This window comes from Vipera berus (genome assembly GCF_964194415.1).
Source record: "Vipera berus genome assembly, chromosome: 2".
Classification (NCBI taxonomy): Eukaryota; Metazoa; Chordata; class Lepidosauria; order Squamata; family Viperidae; genus Vipera; species Vipera berus.
The window spans coordinates 13,757,621-13,777,714 of record NC_138203.1 but is presented as its reverse complement, the minus strand read 5'-3'; the positions used below and the strand labels follow the sequence as shown (position 1 = coordinate 13,777,714).

Sequence of the window (20,094 nt, the reverse complement as noted above, 5' to 3'; positions counted from 1 at the left end):
CCCAAGTCAATTCTGCGTAAGATTATGTCCCATTTCAAAGCCTAACAGCCCACGGATAAAAAGCTATTTTTCAGCCTGTTGGTACTTCGAAAGCAAACCGGGCAGGATTGCACCGCGCCGCTCCAGTCTGGAACGGGGCGGGATCGAGGAAAGGGGCGGTCTTAGGAAGCCGGGAATGCTTGCTTGCTTGCTTGCCTGCCTGCCTGCCTGGCTGGCTGGCCGGGGCCAGGGCCAGGGCCGGGACCGCGGCTGGGGCGGGCGTGGGCGCGGCGGCTCGCTCGCTGGCTGGCTGGCTGGCGCGCCGTCATCCTTCCCACTCTCCTCCCTCCCTTGACTGTGCCGCGCGGGCTCTATGACCCCGAGGTTCCGAGCGCCGATGACACGGATTCCGAGGCTCAGTTACGGAAGCAGCAGCAGCAGCAGCAGCAGCAGCAGCCGCTGTCGCCGCCGCCGCCACCTGGCCGAAGGGAAGCCCTGCGCGCGCAGCCCCGACTCTCCTTCCCGGCACTGGCCAAGAGGGCTCGACGGCGGCAGCAGCAGCAGCAGCAGCGGACGCGGAGAAGGAAGCGGCCGGGGTGGGTACTTGCTACCGCCGCCGCCGCCTCTGGACAGCCGCTCCGACGCGCCCGGGCCAGGGAGTCCCAGCGTCGTTTTTGGCGCCTGCCCGGCAGGGCGCCCCGCCGACCTCTCCCCTCCGCCCCTGCCGAAGGGGCCGGTGAGCTGGCCAGCAGGCCTCGGCCCGGGAGCGCCCCACTTTCCCCAGCTCCGGCCGAGGGTCACCGCCGAGAACCCCGGATGGAGAAGCGGGGCAAGAGAGTGGACTGTCCGGCGTTGCCCCCCGGCTGGAAGAAGGAGGAGGTCATCCGCAAATCGGGGCTGAGCGCTGGCAAGAGCGATGTCTACTACTTCAGGTGAGCCGGCCGGAGGGGGGTGGGGTGGGGGTGGTGGTGGTGGAAGGAAAGCTGGGGGTCCTGAGGGCGAAGAAGGGACCCCGGAGGAGGTCGGGGAAAAGCCGGAGCGCGCCTCCACCGGGGACCTGGCTTCCCGCCTGCGTAGGAAACTACGAGCTTGCCAGGGTTGAGTCAGGGCGTAACCCTGGCGGCGGTTTCGTAATGCTCCGGTTCTCGCTTGGGAGGCGAGAGGCGGCTGTGCCTCTGAGCATGTCTAGAGAGGGGTGTGTGTGTGTGTGTGTGTGTGCCCGCTCTCGGAGAGGTACAACTTTTGGAGGCGGTGCTTTTTGAACGTGCGAAGAAGCGGTTCATCTCAGTTCTGGGCAACTTCGCATTTCAGACACGTTGGGGGGTGGGGGAGATCGGGAAGGAAAGTTTAGAGTTGTAACTTTCGAGAAAGCAGAGAGTTTGAAATTCCTAATTTTAGAACTGAACTGTTATCGCTGGGCGGGGGGGGGGGAGGGGGCGCCTAGCGCCTAAGATTTGTGCAAAGGGTAAAAAGTAGATCTGTTTCTCCTTTCCATCCTCTTGGGCTGATTTCACATTTCCTCCGCATCCCTCCCTTCGGGTACCACTCCTCTCCCTTTTTTTTAAACTTCACCTGCCCCCCCCCACACGCCCCATTCTTCCTTGAAGTTTCATCTTCCTGCCTTGTGGGAAAATAGACCCCTTTCTGTCTCCGAGCCTTTGGCTGCAATGGCCGTCTGACAGATCTGCATCGTATCAGACCACAGGTGGCCTCTTCAGACACTCCAGCTTTCCTCTCCAAACTCTGAATGGCAGGGAAGCTTTCCTCCCTCCCCTCCCCTCCCCTGGAGAACATTTCTGGGCTGCTGTTCTGCTTGCCAACTGTAGGAACCTGGCTTTTAAAAGCTGGTATGGGGAAGGGTTAGGCGGGCAAGGATGAAGCCTCCTTGCTCAGCCTGGTGCCCTTCAGATGTGTTAGACTGGATTTTCCAAACTCACTTGGCTGGTTGGGTGAACTGCACATTTTGAACATTTTACTCCATCAAGGGAAACGGCAGTGAAGAAGAAGCTGCTTTCAATTTCTTTTCTTTCAGTTTGGTTCATGATGTCTGAGGCCATGTGTTTGAACCATAGCTCCAGAGTTAATGGCTACTCAGGGGGAAAAAAGGGGGGGGCCTCTGTTTATTTGGATGGATCCATTTATAGCTCTGAGGGCCTGCTGTGAAAAACAACGACCTTTTCCTATGAAAAACTGAGCTGTTTGTGCCTGATAAGATGAACTTGGCAATGTTTGTGGAGTGAAGTCCAGGCCGTGTGGCTCTTCTAGGTTGAGCTAGGAAAGAGGCCTGGGCCAGACTCCCGTCTTGCTCGTGGCCTCCTGTCCATTCGCTCAGCCTCTTTCCCAGTAATGTGCTTGAATAAATGCAGGGTGCTAGATCTCTGTGTTGGGGATAGTGGGAGGTTTTACTGGAACATTAAGCCTCGATGAGTGCTTGGTGACCCGTATGAAAACTCTGCACTCACTCACCCTGCCTAACCAAGACAGTTAAAGCCTAACAGCTTGCCACGCTTGGTTGATTTCTCTGTGGCTGGCAGGGGTTGGTGGCTTAGCAAGCTGTGCCAACTCGGCCTGTTTGGTTAGTTTACGATTCAGTGGATTATTTCAGTCAATGAGGAAAGTGTCCTGCTGGAACCCAGTTTGATAGTAAAAGGCAGCCCTGCTTATTCAGCCCAAGGCAGTAACATGTGGTTTCTTTCCGCCATCAGCCTTGGTGAGCCACTCTTGAGGTTTGAACTGACACTCCCCAGTTTTGGGTGGTACATTAAAAAATATATATATTCTGGATAAAGCAACTTGGCATTCTTGTTTCTGCTTGAAGTGAATCCTGTATAATATTCCCATGATTCCATTCTTCGCTCTCGTGGGCTGGAATCCAAGGTTGGGCGTTCCTTCATTTTTATTATCTGCTGGAGAGCATGACATAAGAGCACCTTGACATCTGATCTTCAGTGGGCCTTCTACTTTGATTTTCAGCCTGATCTTTTCTCCATCGCTTTCTAACTAAAAAAAAGGCTTCATCGTCGCCTGTTACTGTGGCTGAGAGTAGTGGCATTTCTGTATGTTCTGTCTTTACGAATAGCTTACAAACTGTGGGTTAACACTTTTAACGAGGTGGTTACAAATCCTTTACCCAGCAGTTACCTAACTTGGCAACTTGAAAAGGTGTGGGTGGCCTTCAACTCCCAGAATTCCCCAGCCAGACTTTGCCATTGAGAAGCAAGTTCTTGAAAATCTCACATAATTTTCCAAAAGAGTCTACCAGCATATTTTCTGATGAACAGGTTTTATTAAAAGGTCTAAGCTTTTATGAACTTCAGCCTTGTACTAAAATGTGTTAGGTGCTATCGGACTTTTCCTGAATTTTTTGCTATCCCAGTTTGAACTACTTCTCCCTCAATAGTCCAGGTTATTTCAAGCAATCAAACAAACAAATAATCAAATAAATAAATAGGAACTGGGTGTTCAGTTAGGTACAAAAACCAGGTTTTTTTTTTGGGGGGGGATACCTAAAAGGTAAAGGTTCCCCCACACATGCGTGCTAGTCATTTCCGACTCTAGGGGCTGGTGCTCATCTCCGTTTCAAAGCCAAAGAGTCAGTGCTTGTCCGAGGACGTCTCCGTGGTCATGTGGCCGGCATGACTAGACATCAAAGGCGCACGGAGCGCTGTTGCCTTCCCACCATAGTGGTCCCTATTTTTCTACTTGCATTTTTACGTGCTTTCGAACCGCTAGGTTGGCAGAAGCTGGGACGAGTAACAGGCGCTCACTCCGTTACGCGGCACCCGGGATTCGACCCGCCAAACTGCAGACCTTCTGATCGACAAGCTCAGCGTCCTAACCCACTGAGCCACCGCTCAATAGTCCAGGTTATTTCAATCAATCAATCAAACAAATAAATAGGAACTGGGTGTTCAGTTAGGTACAAAAACCAGGTTTTTTTTGCGGGGGGGGGGGGAAATACCTACTTAAACCTTCTTTTACCCCCATCTTATCTTATCTTCTCTTTTCTTTATCATAGGAGACGTTTCCTGCAGGTAATATTTACTGAAGGACTAGCTGGAAAAGAAATAGCTAAATAGCTTTCCTTCTCTACTTGGAACTTTACTGCTCCTTGTTTTTTCTCTTTCTATGCAGCTGTGTGTATCTGGGTGTGAGTGTGCATTTAAAATGCAACACAGAAAGAAAGTGCCTTATCTGAGGCCACACAGTGGCAGAGATGTGATCTAGGTTAATTCAGGTGGTTGTTGGCTTTCTTGTGATTTCCTCTGATTGATTAGGTGAAAAGAGAACCCTGTATGAATTAGATTAGATTAGATTAGATTTATTGAATTTATATTCCGCCCTTCTCCCTAATGACTCAGGGCGGCTCACAACAACAAAAATTTTTAAGAAACATGGAATACAAAATTTAAAAAAAAATTAAACAATAAATGTAATAGATACATGACAATTTAACTCAATAAAAGCCAAAATTTTTTTAAAAAACATAGTCAGTCCAGACCCGCTTGTTGGAATAACCAAGTCTTCAGGTCAACATTTTGGTTCAAATGTTGCATTTCTGGAGTGTTTGAAGCAGAAAAAAAACACCTTTGTATTCATTACTGTTCTAGTCAGTTCTATAGGTTGGGGGATGTTCTTGTCAAACTGTGTACACTAATCTGAGATACACTGTTTAGTGTTATTCTTAGTATACCAAGCTTTCATTGGATTTTTGCACCTGTGTCCTTTGTAAACATGGAAGAAAAAAAAAACCCACCATGAACTCTGTTGAGGATAGACTTATAAAACTGTAACTGCTTTTTTTTTGAAGGAAGGCAGGTGACAGCCACAGCCCTCTTTATCTGTCATGTTGCCTGTGCACTTTTGAGGCTGTAGCAGCTGCCTTTCCTGTGGCTAGCAGGCCAGGCACCCTGCGTCAGCTTCTGCACCTGGGGAGCCAGACCTTCAGCACAACTATACGGATGCTAACTTGTTCCAGCAAAATATTCTCTCCTTCTCTTTTGAGAAACCAGCATCCTTTGCCTATTAACTGCAGGGGGGGGGGCATCTTGTAGTACCGAAGGGGACACATGGATTTGTAACTTCTGTTTCTCATCTCGAGTTTCCCCAGCATGGCACTGAATTTAAGTTTCTGTTTTAAAGTGGGGAAACAGAAACTGCAATCCTTAAAAGTAGCTCCGAACGGTTTAAAACAGGCGTGTCTAACCCGGTGTCCACAGGCTGCATGCAACCATGGATAACTATTGATGTGCCCCCCCCCAAGATCATTAACTTTTAACATTATGTATTTTATATACGTTAATTATATATTTTACATGTGGCCCAAAACAGCTTCTCTTCACTCGGTGCAGCCTAGGCAAGCCAAAAAGGATGGACAGCCATGGTTTAATAGGAAAGATCCATGTTATGCACAGGTTTTCTGGCCTATTTACATGTGTGTGACTTAGAGCATCATCCATGCACATCACTTTGGATGTTTAGAAACCATTGCATGCTGCAGCCAAACACTCAAAATTTGTCTGCCTTTCCCGTTAATAGTTCACTTTGCATCAGTCAACAACTTACTCACATTTATTATCATTTTTTTTTAATCAATCTGCTTATTTTTAAGTTGGATTGAGTTTGTGGCACTTACCTGTCATTCTACCAATGAAATCCTTCCAGGCCTTTAAGATAACCAGAAACATTTTAGGGGCAACCTAGAAGAAAGCACCTCAAAAGCAAATGAAATAGGATGAAGATTTAACTCACTGCATCCCTAGAATAAAAGTCAGCTTTTTTTTAAAAAAATGAGAGAGTCAGACAGAAGATTTATTTAGAAGTTTTGGGCCAAGATACAGATTCAGGACTAAAAAGGCTCTAAGAATTTCTCAGCTTATTAGGGCTAAGGCCGTTCTACAAATGGCCACATCTTAGGCATTTGCAACTGTAAAAAATAAAGGTAAAGGTAAATGTTCCCCCGCACATGCGTGCTAGTCGTTTCCAACTCTAGGGGCCGGTGCTCATCTCTGTTTCAAAGCCGAAGAGCCAGCGCTTGTCCGAGGACATCTCCGTGGTCATGTGGCTGGCATGACTTAGACGCCAAAGGCGCACGGAACGCTGTTACCTTCCCACCGTAGTGGCCCTTATTTTTCTACTTGCATTTTCACATGCTTTCGAACTGCTAGGTTGGCAGAAGCTGGGACGAGTAACAGGCGCTCACTCTGCTACGCGGCACTCGGGATTCGACTGGCCAAACTGCCGACCTTCTGATCGACAAGCTCAGCGTCCTAACCCACTGAGCCACCGTGTCCCGTAAAAAATAAAACTAGCCCTTTATTATTAGTGTACTTACTATACTATGGTCCCCTAATATAGTTTGACACTGTTTCACATTTTTTCTGTTGCTAATTTATTCAATAATCCAACTATGGCTAAAGCAAGGGTGTTTAAATCCAGTCTTTGAAAATTAGGGTTCAAAGCAAGAACAATTTTTATTTTGGTTTTCATGCAGAATTCCTTGTACTTTGGACAGAACTGCTTTCTATGCTACTGTGTGAAATATTATAGAACCTACATGTCGGATCCAGCTGTTGTTTGAGTCCTGATCTGTCTTTTAAAAACATTCATTTTTTTACCCCTCTGTTTCAATTTTACAGCAGAAATCCTCATTTTTTTAACCCAATGGGCATATTTATTTGGACTTTTGAGAACAAGTAGAGTTTCGACTATTTTGCTTCTTCTCATCTTCACAGCAATTATAAATATATTCATGTTTTATACTCTCTAAGGTTATGTCATGCTTTCTCGCTTTCCCCATATTCTACCCTTTCTGATCATCAAACGCATAGATCAAAGTTCATGTTTTCTTGTTTTCAGTAAAAGTTCATCAAGGGTTTTCAGTCATTAATGCATGCAGTTATCGTCATTTCCTTAATCAGACAAGACTGTTTTGCCACCATCAAGGCCACAAATGAGATCTTCTCCATGTAGTCACTTTGAAAAAAAAATGAACTCATTGCTTTGCTGTGCAGTGCAACCCTTGAGATATTTCTACAGATTGGTGAAACATTATTTTAAGTAGGCAAGTTTAGACCTCTCTTGTTAATTATGAATCACAAAGGATTGTGTTCAGATTTTCCTTCTGCCTCTCAGTAGCCTTAGACAAGAGGGACGCGGTGGCTCAGTGGGTTAGGACGCTGAGCTTGTCGATCAGAAGATGGGCAGTTTGGCTGGTCGAATCCTGAGTGCCGGGTAGCAGAGTGAGCGCCTGTTACTCGTCCCAGCTTCTGCCAACCTAGCAGTTCGAAAGCACGTAAAAATGCAAGTAGAAAAATAGGGACCACTCCGGTGGGAAGGTAACAGCGTTCCGTGCGCCTTTGGAGTCTAGTCATGCCGGCCACATGACCACGGAGACGTCCTCGGACAAGCGCTGGCTCTTCGGCTTTGAAATGGAGATGAGGACCGGCCCCTAGAGTTGGAAACGACTAGCACGCATGTGCGGGGGAACCTTTACCTTTACCTTTTAGCCTTAGGCAAGGCCACCTCTCTTTAGTCAGTTTTCTTTTTCCTGTCTTCCAACAATGTGGGAGGATTGTGAACCTAGACTGGATCAGTGCCAGGATTCCACTGCTAGCAAGAACTAAAGGCAAAGAGGCCCTTGAGTTGAGCCGGTCTCCTGGAGACTTGTATGAACTCAGTGATGGAATTTTCTTGGCAATGGAACAAGTGCTGAATGTCACTGTTTCCTTCTGGGATGGTTTTCAACATTCCTGTTGACTTTCCAGCCCTGGAATTCTCTGATGACCTCCTGAGAATGCTACTGACCAGATCCAAGTCTGCGTAGTTTCCGAGCACAGACGAAAATCTGTCAGGTGCTGCTGACTGCTGATACAGCAGGAATGGATAAGGAGTTGTTGTAACTGCATCAGTGTAACCGCTGAAACTATACAGGGGTGGGAACTTTCCAATACAGGTAATCCTCAACTTACAACCACAATTGAGCCCAACATTACTGTTGCTAAGTGACATGGGTTAGGTGAGTTTTGCCTCATTTTACTTTTTTGCCACGCTTGTAAAGTGAATCACTGCACTTGTGAAGTTAATAACATGGTTGTTAAGCGAATCTGGCTTCCCCATTGACTTAGAACAGGCATGTCAAACTCGCGATGTCACGCGACATATCGCGACTTTCCCCCCATTGCCGGCAATGGGGTGGGCACGTTTTCAGCACAATGCATCTGGCCCACGGGCCGGCAGTTTGACATGCCTGACTTAGAAGGTCACCAATGGCGATCACGTGACCCCAGGACACTGCAAACTGTCATAAATGTGAGTCATTTGCCAAGCATCTGAATTTTGATCACGTGACCATGCGGATGCTGCAACGGTCATAAGTGTGGAAAATGCTTGTCAGTCACTTTTTCAGTGAGGTTGCAACTTTGAATGGTGACTTTAAAGAGCCTTGGTGGAGCAGTGGGCTAATGCCTCCTTAAGTAACACCAGCTGCCTGCAATTAGTGCAGGTTCACATCCCACCAGGCTCAAGGTTGACTCAGCCTTCCATCCTTCCGAGGTAGGTAAAATGAGGACCCAGATTGTTGGGGGCAATAAGCTGACTTTGTAATAATGCCGCTTGGGGGGGGGGGGTGTGTGAAAGCCCTACTAAGCAGGCATATACATAGAATGAAGGCTATTGCTAAGCACATTGATTTGTGCTTAGATTGTAAGCCGCCCTGAGTCTTTGGAGAAGGGCAGGATATAAATGGGATTTTTTTTAAAAAATTTTAAAAAAAAAGACTGAATGAATGGTTGCAAGTCAAGGACTGCCTGTAGATGTTGCTATTTAAGAAGGGTATAAAAAATCAGAATAGTCTCAGGAGTGGGCAGCAGAATCCTTGGAGGCTGGAGAAATTGGGATTAGTCTAGAGAGGTTCAGGCTAGGTGTGATGTAGCTTTGCTTCTTAAAGACAGGAGAAAGGTGTGCTTACTGTCCTCAAAGTCAAGACAAATTTCATTTGAAAAAGAGGATAATTGGGTCCCAGGTGAAGAAAGTTCAGTTGCCTTTTGGGAAAGCTCCTTTGGGGCTTGGTCGGGTCCGCTTTGTCCACCCCCCTGAAGCTTTGCACCGGCTCGCCACAGGGCTGCGTGCTTAGCCTCTACCTGTACTCTTTGTACACATATGACTTTGTATCATCCAACCCATCTACTGCGATAATTAAGTTCGCAGATGATACTACCGTGGTGGGTCTTATTACAGGTGGGGATGAGACAGCATACAGGGCGGAGGTACAAAAACTATCCATATGGTGTTGTAACAACAACTTGTACCTGAACATCAGCAAGACAAAAGAGATGGTGCTAGACTTCCGGAGGAAAAAAGGAGGAACCTGCCCCACTTTACATCGGGGAGGACTGTGTGGAGAGAGTTTCCTCCTTTAAATTTCTGGGAGTCTACCTCTGCGAAGATCTGACCTGGAAAGTTAATACAACCCAGGTGGCCAGAAAGGCCCAACAGAGACTTCACTTTCTCAGGGTCTTGCAGAAGAACAGGGTAGAACAACGGCTTATGACCCTCTTTTACCGGTCTACTATAGAGAGCGTCCTCTCGTATGGTATTGTGGTTTGGTATGCTGGTCTGACAGCTGCAGATAGGAAAGTATTGCAGAGGGTGGTGAGCACAGCACAAGACATTGTGGGCTGTCCCCTGACACCACTGGATGACCTCGCCAGGGCTCACTGCCTTGAAAGAGTGAGGAAAATTCTTAGGGACGACTCAGACCCTGGATGGTACCTCTTTACTCTCCTACCATCGGGTAGGAGATATAGGAGTATAGCCAGCCGTACCAACAGGCTGAAGAACAGCTTTTATCCATGGGCTGTTAGGCTTTTGAACGGGATATAATTTAATATAATATAATATAAACTTAATAATATAAACTTTATGCATAATTGACTTGCGAGGCCAGTGTGTTGTGCAGTTAGCTCACAGGGTGTAATAAGATGGAGGGTTTGTGTCACTGTAAGTTGGGGGTGGGGGCACGAAGGGAGGCTCAGCCAATCTCAATGTATACATGGTTGTACTTTGACAATAAAGGTTCATTTATTCGTTCATTCATTCATGGATGATTGCGGAGGTCCATAAACATTATCCCAGGTTAAATTGTTCTCACTGGAAGTTTTTGATAGTGGGGCAACCATTTCTTGGGGAACCTGTACTTTGCATTGCTTTGCTATAAGGTGAAGGTTAGACTGTTACAGGTAGTCCTCAACCTATGGCCATAATTGGGTCCCAAACTTCCATTGCTAACCAATGCGGTTGTTGAGAGAGCCGTGCCTGATTTTACAACCTTTTTTTTGGCCATAGTTCTTAAGCGAATCACTGTAGGTGAGTCACATGGTCATTAAATAAATCTGGCTTCTCCAATTGACTTTGTTGGAAGCCAGCTGGGGAGGTTGCATATGACCCTGGAATGCTGCAACTAGGCCTGAATTTTGATCACGTAACCATGGGAATGCTGCAATGGTTGTAAGCAGAAGGACTGGTCATAAGCTACTTCCTCCAGTTCTGATTCTGTTGTGAAGGTAATTCACCAGACCTCTTGCTTGGCTGGGGAATTCTAGGCGTTGAAGTCCACAAGTCTTCAAGTTGCCAAGGTTGGACACCCCTGTCCTAGGCCAGGAGTAGGCAGCCTTGGCTCTTTTATGACTCGTGGACTTCAACTCCCAGAATTCCTGAGCCAGCATGGCTCAGTTTGGAAACTTCTCCCTTTCCCCTCAGCATGGCTGGCTCAGGAATTCTGGGAGTTGAAGTCCACGAGTCATAAAAGAGCCAAGGTTGCCTACCCCTGTCCTAGGCATTTAGCACATCCCATATGTATCCCATTCAGCATCCAGACACTCAGTGTGAGATCACAATCCTTCCATTTGGCTATCATCAGCCAGAAGACAATCTTATTTCTTTGACCAATTGCAAGAGGTGTTACCTGCAGCTACTATTCCAGCCTCCATAAGATGGCTGGAGAGATGTTTGTACAAACTTACACGCTGAAGATATGGAATATTCTTGTGTGGGCCAAGTACATGTATAATGCCAACCTGGTCATTCCCTCCGTGTTTCCATTTCTAAAATATATATTTCAACAAATGTGAAGGCATAAAGCCTGGCTTCTCATAGGATGGGCTGAGATGTTCTTCAGCTTTTATTTGTCACCCTTCTCGTTCAGTGAGTGATCTTTTTTTTCTTTCTTCACTCCCAAAATTGAAGAATGAAAATCTTGTGGACGGGTGTGAGGAGGGCAATGGTAGTGTTGCTTTGAGCTAAGTTACAGTAGTCCTTGACTTACAGCCATTCAGTTAGTGGCCATTTGAAGTTGAGATTGAGATTTATTAAATTTATATGCCACCCTTCTCCCCAAGGACTCAGGGCGGCTCACAACAATAAAAAATTAAAAAACATAAAGTACAAAATTTAAAAAATTAAACAATGGATGTTATAAATAAATGACAATTTAACCCAATAAAAGCCAAATTTAAAACCATAGTCAGTCCAAGCCCGCTTGTTGGAACATCCATGTCTTCAGGTCACGGCAGAAGGACCGAAGGTCAGGGACCGTCCGCAGCTCCAGAGGCAGTTCATTCCAGAGGGTCGGCGCGCCCACAGAGAAGGCTCTCCCCCTGGGGGTCGCCAGCAGGCATTGCCTAGCCGACAGAACCCTGAGGAGGCTGACTCTGTGGGAGCAAAGCGGGTGAAGGGAGGTTGACAATGGCAGCAGGTGGTCTCGCAAGTACCCCAGGCCTAAGCCATGTAGGGCTTTAAAGGTAATTACCAGCACCTTGAATCGCACCCGGAGGGTAACCGGAAGCCAATGCAGCTCGCGGAGGAGTGGTGTAACATGGGAGTATCGAGATACTCCCATAAGCACCCACGCGGCCGCATTTTGCACCAGCTGAAGCCTCCAGGTGCACTTCAAGGGCAGCCCCATGTAGAGAGCATTACAGTAATCCAGGCGAGAAGTGACAAGGGCGTGGGTAACTGTGCATAGGGCATCTCGGTCCAAAAAAGGGCGCAACTGGCGCACCAGGTGAACCTGTGCAAAGGCCCCCCTGGTCACAGCAGTTAGATGGTTTTCCACGTTAAGCTGTGAATCCAGGAGGACACCCAAGTTTTGAGCCCTTTCTGAGGGGGGCAGTACCTCCCCCCCATCAAAAGAGATGGAACATGTTGGACAATACGAGATGCCGGTATCCACAGCCACTTGGTCTTGGAGGGGTTCAGCCTGAGTCTGTTCCTTCCCATCCAGACCCGCACCGCCTCCAAGCACCGGGACATCACGTCAAGGGCATCACTGGGTTGGCTCGGGGTGGAGATGAACAACTGGGTATCATCTGCATATTGGTGATATCTCACCCCAAAGCCACGGATGATCTCACCCGGCGGCTTCATATAGATGTTAAACAGGAGGGGGGAGAGAACCGACCCCTGAGGTACCCTGCAAGAAAGGGGCCTCGGGGTAGATCTCTGCCCCCCTGCCAATACGAACTGCGAATGGCCCAAGAGGTAGGAGGAGAATCACCATAAAACAGTGCCTCCCACTCCCAACCCCTTGAGCCGTCGCAGCAGGATACCATGGTCAATGGTATCAAAAGCTGCTGAGAGGTCAAGTAGGACCAGGACAGAGGAGCAACCCCTGTCCCGGGCCAGCCAGAGATCATCTACCAGTGCGACCAATGCCGTTTCCCTGCTGTAACTGGGCCTGAAACCGGACTGGTACGGGTCCAGTTACAACGACATTGGAAAAAAAGTGACAGTTTTCACGCATAGAACGGTTGCAGCATCCCCGTGGTCACCTGATCAAAATTCAGGAGCTTGGCAACTGGCATGTATTTATGGCAGTTGCATTGTCCTGGAGTCTTCTGATCACTTTTTGTAAACTTCCCACGTGGCTTCCGACAAGCAAAATCAATGGGGGGAGGAAAAACCAGATTCTCCTAATGACTGCAGATTCATTTAATGAGTGCATGATTCACTTAACAAATGCATCTATTTACAAAAAAGGTTGTAAACTGCAGTACAACTCACTTAACAACTGCCTTGCTTAGCAGTGGAAATTTTGGTTTCAGTTGTCATAAGTCGAGGATTACCTATACAAATTGATTAAAGACTGTGGGGGCCACCTGCTTATCCCTATGCAAGCTTCTCTTCAGATGTTCCCAGCCTCCTTCTATTCCATTTCTCAGTTAAGTCCCAAGAGTATGCAGACAGATCCCCATTGTACCTTTTTCTGAGTAGAAAAATTGTTCTTCTACCTCGGCAACTTTTAAGGTGCACAGACCTCAGCTCCCAGAATTCCCCAGCCAGCATGGGAATTCTGGGAGTTGAAAAAATTGTGTCTTAAAGTTGCTGAGGTTGAGAAACATCAGACATATGGGATATGGAAACATGGGAGGGAGAACTGTAGAAAAATAGGAATATTGAAGAAAAATAAAACTTTGGGAGGAGGAAGCTGAATGATGAACCCAATTCACTTTTGTGAATTGGAGGACATTGCCACTTTTTAAGTCAAAGTAACACAACGTACATGGGTAGGTAGATAGGTGGGCGATATTGCTTGCATTTCAAGGAAGTTAGTGGTGTGTACTGCACTGACAAATTTGATTAGGGAACAGGCTCTTCTCCTACAATTGGGACACTTTGACAGTCCTAATGGACAGTCCAAACTCAATGATACCATTGATGTTTTTTTTTTATCCCTGCCCCTCCCAGCTGCAAACAGATCCCTCTTTACAGAGCCATTCAGACCCTCCTGATTTTCACTGCGGCTCTGCCCTAGATTGTGACCTAGAACTATAGAACTGCAAACACTTGGGAATTTTAGTCTTGGTTCAGCATCTGCATTTTACTTCTCTTGATTGTTTTGCAGTCCCATTTATAAGCAGCTGCGCCAGCCAAGGCTTCGCTTGCTATTGTTTAGCACCAACGGTTGGCAGCGTGTGTACACACACAGAGAGACGCGCGCACACACACTCTTTCTCTCCTAGGAAAAGAAATGTTTGTGTCCATTTTTGCTCTGTCAACCATCAAGTTGTTTAAAAAGATGCCTGCACATCCTGGCCTCTGCTCAAGAGTTTGCTGGCAGGGAAGACTCTGCCCTTGGTCTCCAAAACCTGTCTAATTGCCCCCCCCTTCCTTATTATCTTCACTTTCCAAGGTTACTTTCGCCTTTGGATGGCGTCATGTTCCCCCACCCAGTGTCCCCAATCATATGCAAATGAGCCAGCCTGTCATTGGCCAGTTTCAGGCACCATCTCACCACCGTGGCCTTGTGATGCAGTCCCTTTGGACAGTTGACTGTCTGCAAAGGCCAACTCTTTGCTGGTGAGTGTGTGTGTGTGTGTGTGTGTGTGTGTGAATCTGATCATAAGGGAATTGGGAGTAGAAGCAGGGGAAGTTCCTCCTCTCCATATTGGTGGGATGAGGTTTCTCTGGAGTTTTCTCCCACTTCTGGATGAAGCGCAGGGACCAGGTTTTCCTCACTGGGTGTAATTTCAGCTTTCAGTTGTGATTGACTGGGGGTATGTGTAACTGAGTTGGCTTTGCGCCTTTATAGGAGTACTAATTTGGAGATTGGCTGTATGTGCATGTTGTTGTTCACTCTCCAAAACACCACCTGACCAGCCATCAACACCATATGAGCAGAGATTTAACACCAAGATTAACAGTAGATCAATCGAGAAGTCAACAGCACCCTAATCGTGGAACTAACGGCAAACAAGCTGACGGTATATATAATACACCAATCAAGGAACTCCCCTAAGACCCCTCCCACCAATACTGACAGGGCAAGCCATTGGTATATAAACAGAAAGCAAACCCCACTCCCTTCTACAACTGATGATGTTACCTAGTTGGATAATAAAATGTCTGTAAGAAATAAAGCAAGCTCAGAAAGTATCAAGGACTCCATACTTTCCATCTTTCTCTAGCTTTCATTTAATTTCTTATTCTTGAATTCCCTTCCCCCCCCCAAAGTTCACAAATTCTGGAAAACTTTAGATGCAACAGGGTGCTGAAAAATCCCAGCACAGCTCTTCAACATTACAAACATTACAAACTAAAGCCACCCACAAACTGAGCATGGTTATATATATATATTTCCTTTCTTCATCAGATCCGGTACCACTTCCTGGCATCATTAAAACAATTCAGACCTTTCCTGCATAAAAAAAACATTTTAAGAGCTACTTACCTGGGCCTATGTATGCCTGTATAAGTTTCTGATGTGAGAAGTCACTCTAAATTTGTGGTAGCATCCAGTTGTGTTCTGGCCGATTCAGGGTAAAGGCGATGCTTGAAAACTCAGGCAGCTGGGAGCACCCAGCCAGCTTTGGCTGATCATGGATAGGAGGCCACTAGGAATTCCTGCAGCAGTAGACTCAGAAGAATCCCAGAAGAAAACAAGGGCAAATCATATCAGGATTGTGTGCCCCCTCTCCATATACTCATGTTATCATCAGGAATTGAGTTCAGCTTGTGGGTGGCTTTAGTTATGTAATGTTTACAAGAGCCAGTTTGGTCTAGTGCAGGGGTAGGCAACCTTGGCTCTTTTATGACTCGTGGACTTCAACTCCCAGAATTCTGGGAGTTGAAGTCCACGAGTCATAAAAGAGCCAAGGTTGCCTACCCCTGGTCTAGTGGTTAAGGCACCAGGTTAGAAACTGCTAGACCCTGAGTTCAAATCCCACCTTAGCCATGAAAGCCAACTGGGTGACCTTGCGGCAATCATTCTCTCTTAGCCCAACCCACCTCACAGGATTGTTGTTGTGGGGAAAAGGAATATTAGTTATGTTTGCCGCCTTGAGTTTTTTTTTAAAAAAATAATAAAGGCGGGATACAGATAAATGAATATATAAATGTTTAAAAATGGGTTGAAATATATGGTGGGAAGGGGAAGCAGCCTTGGTGGAGCAGTGGGCTAATGCCTCCTTAAGTAACACCAGCTGCCTGCAATTAGTGCAGGTTCGCATCCCACCAGGCTCAGGGTTGACTCAGCCTTCCATCCTTCCGAGGTAGGTAAAATGAGGACCCAGATTGTTGGGGGCAATAAGCTGACTTTGTAATAATGCCGCTTGGGGTGTGTGTGTGAAAGCCCTAACAAGCAGGCATATACATAGAATGAAGGCTATTGCTAAGCACATTGGTTTGTGCTTAAATTGTAAGCCGCCCTGAGTCTTCGGAGAAGGGCGGGATATAAATAATAAAAATAAAAAATAAATTATTTTATTTCTAATCCTAATGCTGCTGATAATGGCATGGTTCATACAGTTTACTAATTTATAATTATGGATGAACAAAGAGTATCAGTTTAAGAACTTTTGATTTCAGCTCGAGGCCATGCAAAAGTAGGAACTTATAATATAGTTTGTTTGATTTTGGTGTAGTGTTTTGCGTAAACCCACCAATCTGCCAGGTAAACCATGATTTAAGTTTCAGAATCTGGGTTCTAAGGAATACTTAATTCTAAAGTAAGCTGAGATAGTTTGTGCGTCAGCTGTTGCTGGGGCCCAGACATTATCCTAACCAGCTGGGTGAACCAGACTTTTATCTTTAAACTATAATCATAGCATTGTTTTCCATTACTCTGGATTTAGTGTGTTCTGTGAACTCTGTTCCCTGTGGTTTATTCCGTAAAATAGAGTTAAGCATGAAGCATAAACACAAACATAGTTTATACTTATAAGAACATTGTGTAACTGGTTGCAATTATTTTAGTTTCAGAATAAGGTTGAAGTAAATTGATTTGTAAGGGGCTGCTAAAGAAAAAAAAAATTACAACTCATTGTAGGTGCCTGGAATTCAATCCAGAAAAACACAGAAAAGGACAAGTTTGGGCTTGACGGCCATGTTTTAAATACAGGGGGTGTCGTATGTTCAGAAGCCTTGGGGATAAGCAAAGGAAATGAAGAAGGTTCGTAAGTCTTTCAATTAGGAGAGAAACCTTATGTATGAACAGATTACAATGTAGGCAGGCTTCCCAAACTTTTTCTGGTGCAGTGCCTTCACTGAACGTCTTTTTCGGGATTGCTGTACTTAATTTTAATTCCCTTAATTACTTAATTTTACCATTAAAAATAGATAATCTTCTCATCTAGATGAAGATACTTGGTTCGGGTTGTATACGGAGCCATAAGGCAATGTAACACAGAAGAAACAGAATCTCCCAGCCTTCAGCTTATAAAACATTGGTTGGTTTTATCAATTCAAATATTCCAGGTAATCAGTGATGAAGTTCTCAATGGTTAAAACATGAGCTTGGAATACTGCTAGGCACTGCTCTTTTGTCTGTGAGGATGCTCAATCATCCAGGTCACGGCTGTCCCAAAGGTGTTTTTCCCCACAACGCAATTGCACTTTCTTGATTTTTTTTTCCTTGAAAATGTTTCACTTTTCATCCAAGAAGCAAACCGAAGAAGGTTCTTGGGTGAGAAGTGAAACGTTTTCAAAGGACAAAGAAAAAAAAAGTTGCCGTTTGGAAAAAGCACTTGTGGGGTAACACTATCTGGTTATGTAGAAACACATAATCAGAGTATTAAAACAAGAACCAGATCAGTCAGCATAGCCTTTAGTGGATGTATTGCTCTGGAGAAAAGTTAAATCAGTAGGGGCTGCAAATGAAGGCACACTTACTTTGCACAAAATGTTGCTTATTTAAATAACTAAGAAATAGAGAGGGGTTTTTTTTGGTTAATAGGTACACTGGGCAAAATGTTAATGAGCTGTTCAGCACATAACTGGTTAATCCTTGGCACTTAGCCACTGGCTCTAAGTCTCCTTAACTTCAGAAAGCAATGTTTCTCAACCTAGGCAACTTGAAGATATATGAACTTCAACTCCCAAACTTCCTCAGTCGGCATGGGAAATTCTGGGAGTTGAGGTTCATGCACCTTCGGGTTGCTGAGGATGAGAGAAACTGGACTAAAACATGGTGTCAACGCTGCTGACATCGGATGTTTTTGCACTGACAACAGATGGAAATGTAGCCATCTTTTCCCTTTCGCTTTTAGAGTTAGATGATGCTGGGAGGGGGGGGGAATGTGAATGAGAGTCCAGCTAGACATAACAACACTAAACCTAGCGTGAGAATCAAGGTTATTGAGCCCAGAGCTGATAAAGAATTGGGCTGGAGAGCTGGAGAGGAGGCCCAGAGCTTTAAGCTAATTGGGGAATGTGATTTATGACTGTAAATTGGAGGAGGGAATTGATACTATGTGCCCAGGGGAGGGGAATTCAGTTTTTAGCTTCGATTATGCAGTGCCGATATTATGCTACTTGAATAAAAGATCCTTTAAGGTAAACAATGCCTCAAAGTTCTTTTGAAGAGTTTCATCTGTCGGAACCATGACACTTGGGCGTTGTGAAGAAAAATACCAATAGCAATAGTACTTATATACTGCTTCACAGTGATTTAAGCCCTCTCTAAGCAGTTTACAGAGTCAGCCTATTGCCCCCAACAATCTGGGTCCTCATTTTACCAACCTCAGAAGGATGGAAGGCTGAGTCAACCTTGAGACGGTCAGGATCAAACTGCTGGCAGTCAGCAGAATTAGCCTGCAATACTGCCTTCTAACCACTACCACCACGGCTCTAAATAAGACTTTGGGAAGAGGAGTTTAAGTCCACAGTTGCCAAGATTGAAAAATACCATCATAAAGCCTGAATATGCCAAAAAAGTGTACAGGTAGTCTTCGACATATGACCACTTGCTTACAAGCATTTGAAATTATGATGGACCTCCCCAAAAGCTACTTATGAGCTGTATTTGAAGTTCCAATGGTTGGACCCCATCCTATGATCATATGACCATATTTTTGTCAACCAGCTTGCGTTTATGCAGCATCCCATAGTCATGCAATTGCAATGTATGATGTTTTTGCTGAAAACCAGCATTTATTTCCAGCTACTAGCAAAAAAAATGCCCCAAATTGAACATTGCATTCGCTTTAATAATTGTGACATTCACTGTACAATCACTGCAAAAAAAGGTCCATAAAATTGGGCAAGGTCACATAGTAACCCAGTTAATAACTATCACGACTTATCATTATGGGCTCAATTAAGGAGCCTTGGTGGAGCAGTGGGCTAATGCCTCCTTAAGTAACACCAGCTGCCTGCAATTAGTGCAGGTTCGCATCCCACCAGGCTCAAGGTTGACTCAGCCTTCCATCCTTCCGAGGTAGGTAAAATGAGGACCCAGATTGTTGGGGGCAATTAAGCTGACTTTGTAATAATGCCGCTTGGGGTGTGTGTGAAAGCCCTAATAAGCAGGCATATACATAGAATGAAGGCTACTGCTAAGCTTGTAAGCCGCCCTGAGTCTTCGGAGAAGGGCGGGATATAAATGGAATAAAAATAAATAAATAAATAAAAAATTACAGTCATTAGTTGAGAACTACCTGTATATGCATTTCTGCCTCTTTTGTGCTGCTTCAGATTTTCAGAGCAGGGAAAAAAAGCAAGGAGAGGAGGTGAGAGAACTGGCCACCTAACGGAATTAATCCCTCAAGGCCATTTTTGGCTTTTTAAATACTAAGGCTATAAATATAAGCCATAAATTGGTCGGTTTGGGTCTGGCTTGTATAGATCAGCCATTATATGTTATAACTAATGATTTATGAATCATAAATGTATTAACTCAGCCAGTTGGGACTTATTTAGCAAAACAAGGTTAAAGAAATTTTGTTAAATCACGTCAATGTTTTTAGGATTACAAGAGAGGTAGTTTGATCTTGTGTTTGAGGCTGGCTGAGGTTTCCAGGGGACTGTGAGTTCTAGTCCTGCTTTAATTATAAGAGCTAGCTGAAATACTTGGGGCCAATCACCAGGAGACTGTGAGTTCTAGTTTCATCTTAGGCATGAAAGCTGGCTGGTTGATTTGGGTCAATCACCAGGAGACTGTGAGTTCTAGTTCCTCCTTAGGCATGTAAGCTGACTAGGTGACTTTGGGCAAGTCCTTCCCTCTCAACTACAAGTGGTCAATTAATTTCTGTTACAACCAATGGGTGAATATTCATTTTATTCAAAAAAGCAATACCTGCACTTGTGGTAAAACACGAAGAAGGAAGAGGAGGAGGAGGAAAA

The 20,094-nt window shown here is 45.5% G+C and overlaps 1 protein-coding gene across 4 annotated transcripts in view; it reads left to right on the top strand.

Annotated features, from left to right (window-relative positions):
• Positions 1 to 391: 391 nt before the first annotated feature.
• MBD2 (methyl-CpG binding domain protein 2) overlaps positions 392 to 20,094 on the top strand; it is a 68,773-nt gene continuing 49,070 nt past the window's right edge. For 3 of the 4 annotated variants that reach the window (XR_014024861.1, XR_014024862.1, XM_081315682.1), the window contains exon 1: positions 395 to 911. Coding sequence is in view for 2 of the 4 variants with exons in the window: in XM_081315682.1 (XP_081171808.1) it covers positions 796 to 911 (116 nt within the window). In the remaining 2 variants the exon portion in view is untranslated. Of the gene's footprint in view, positions 912 to 20,094 lie in introns of all 4 variants that reach the window. The other variant, XM_081315683.1, reaches the window with a different exon arrangement.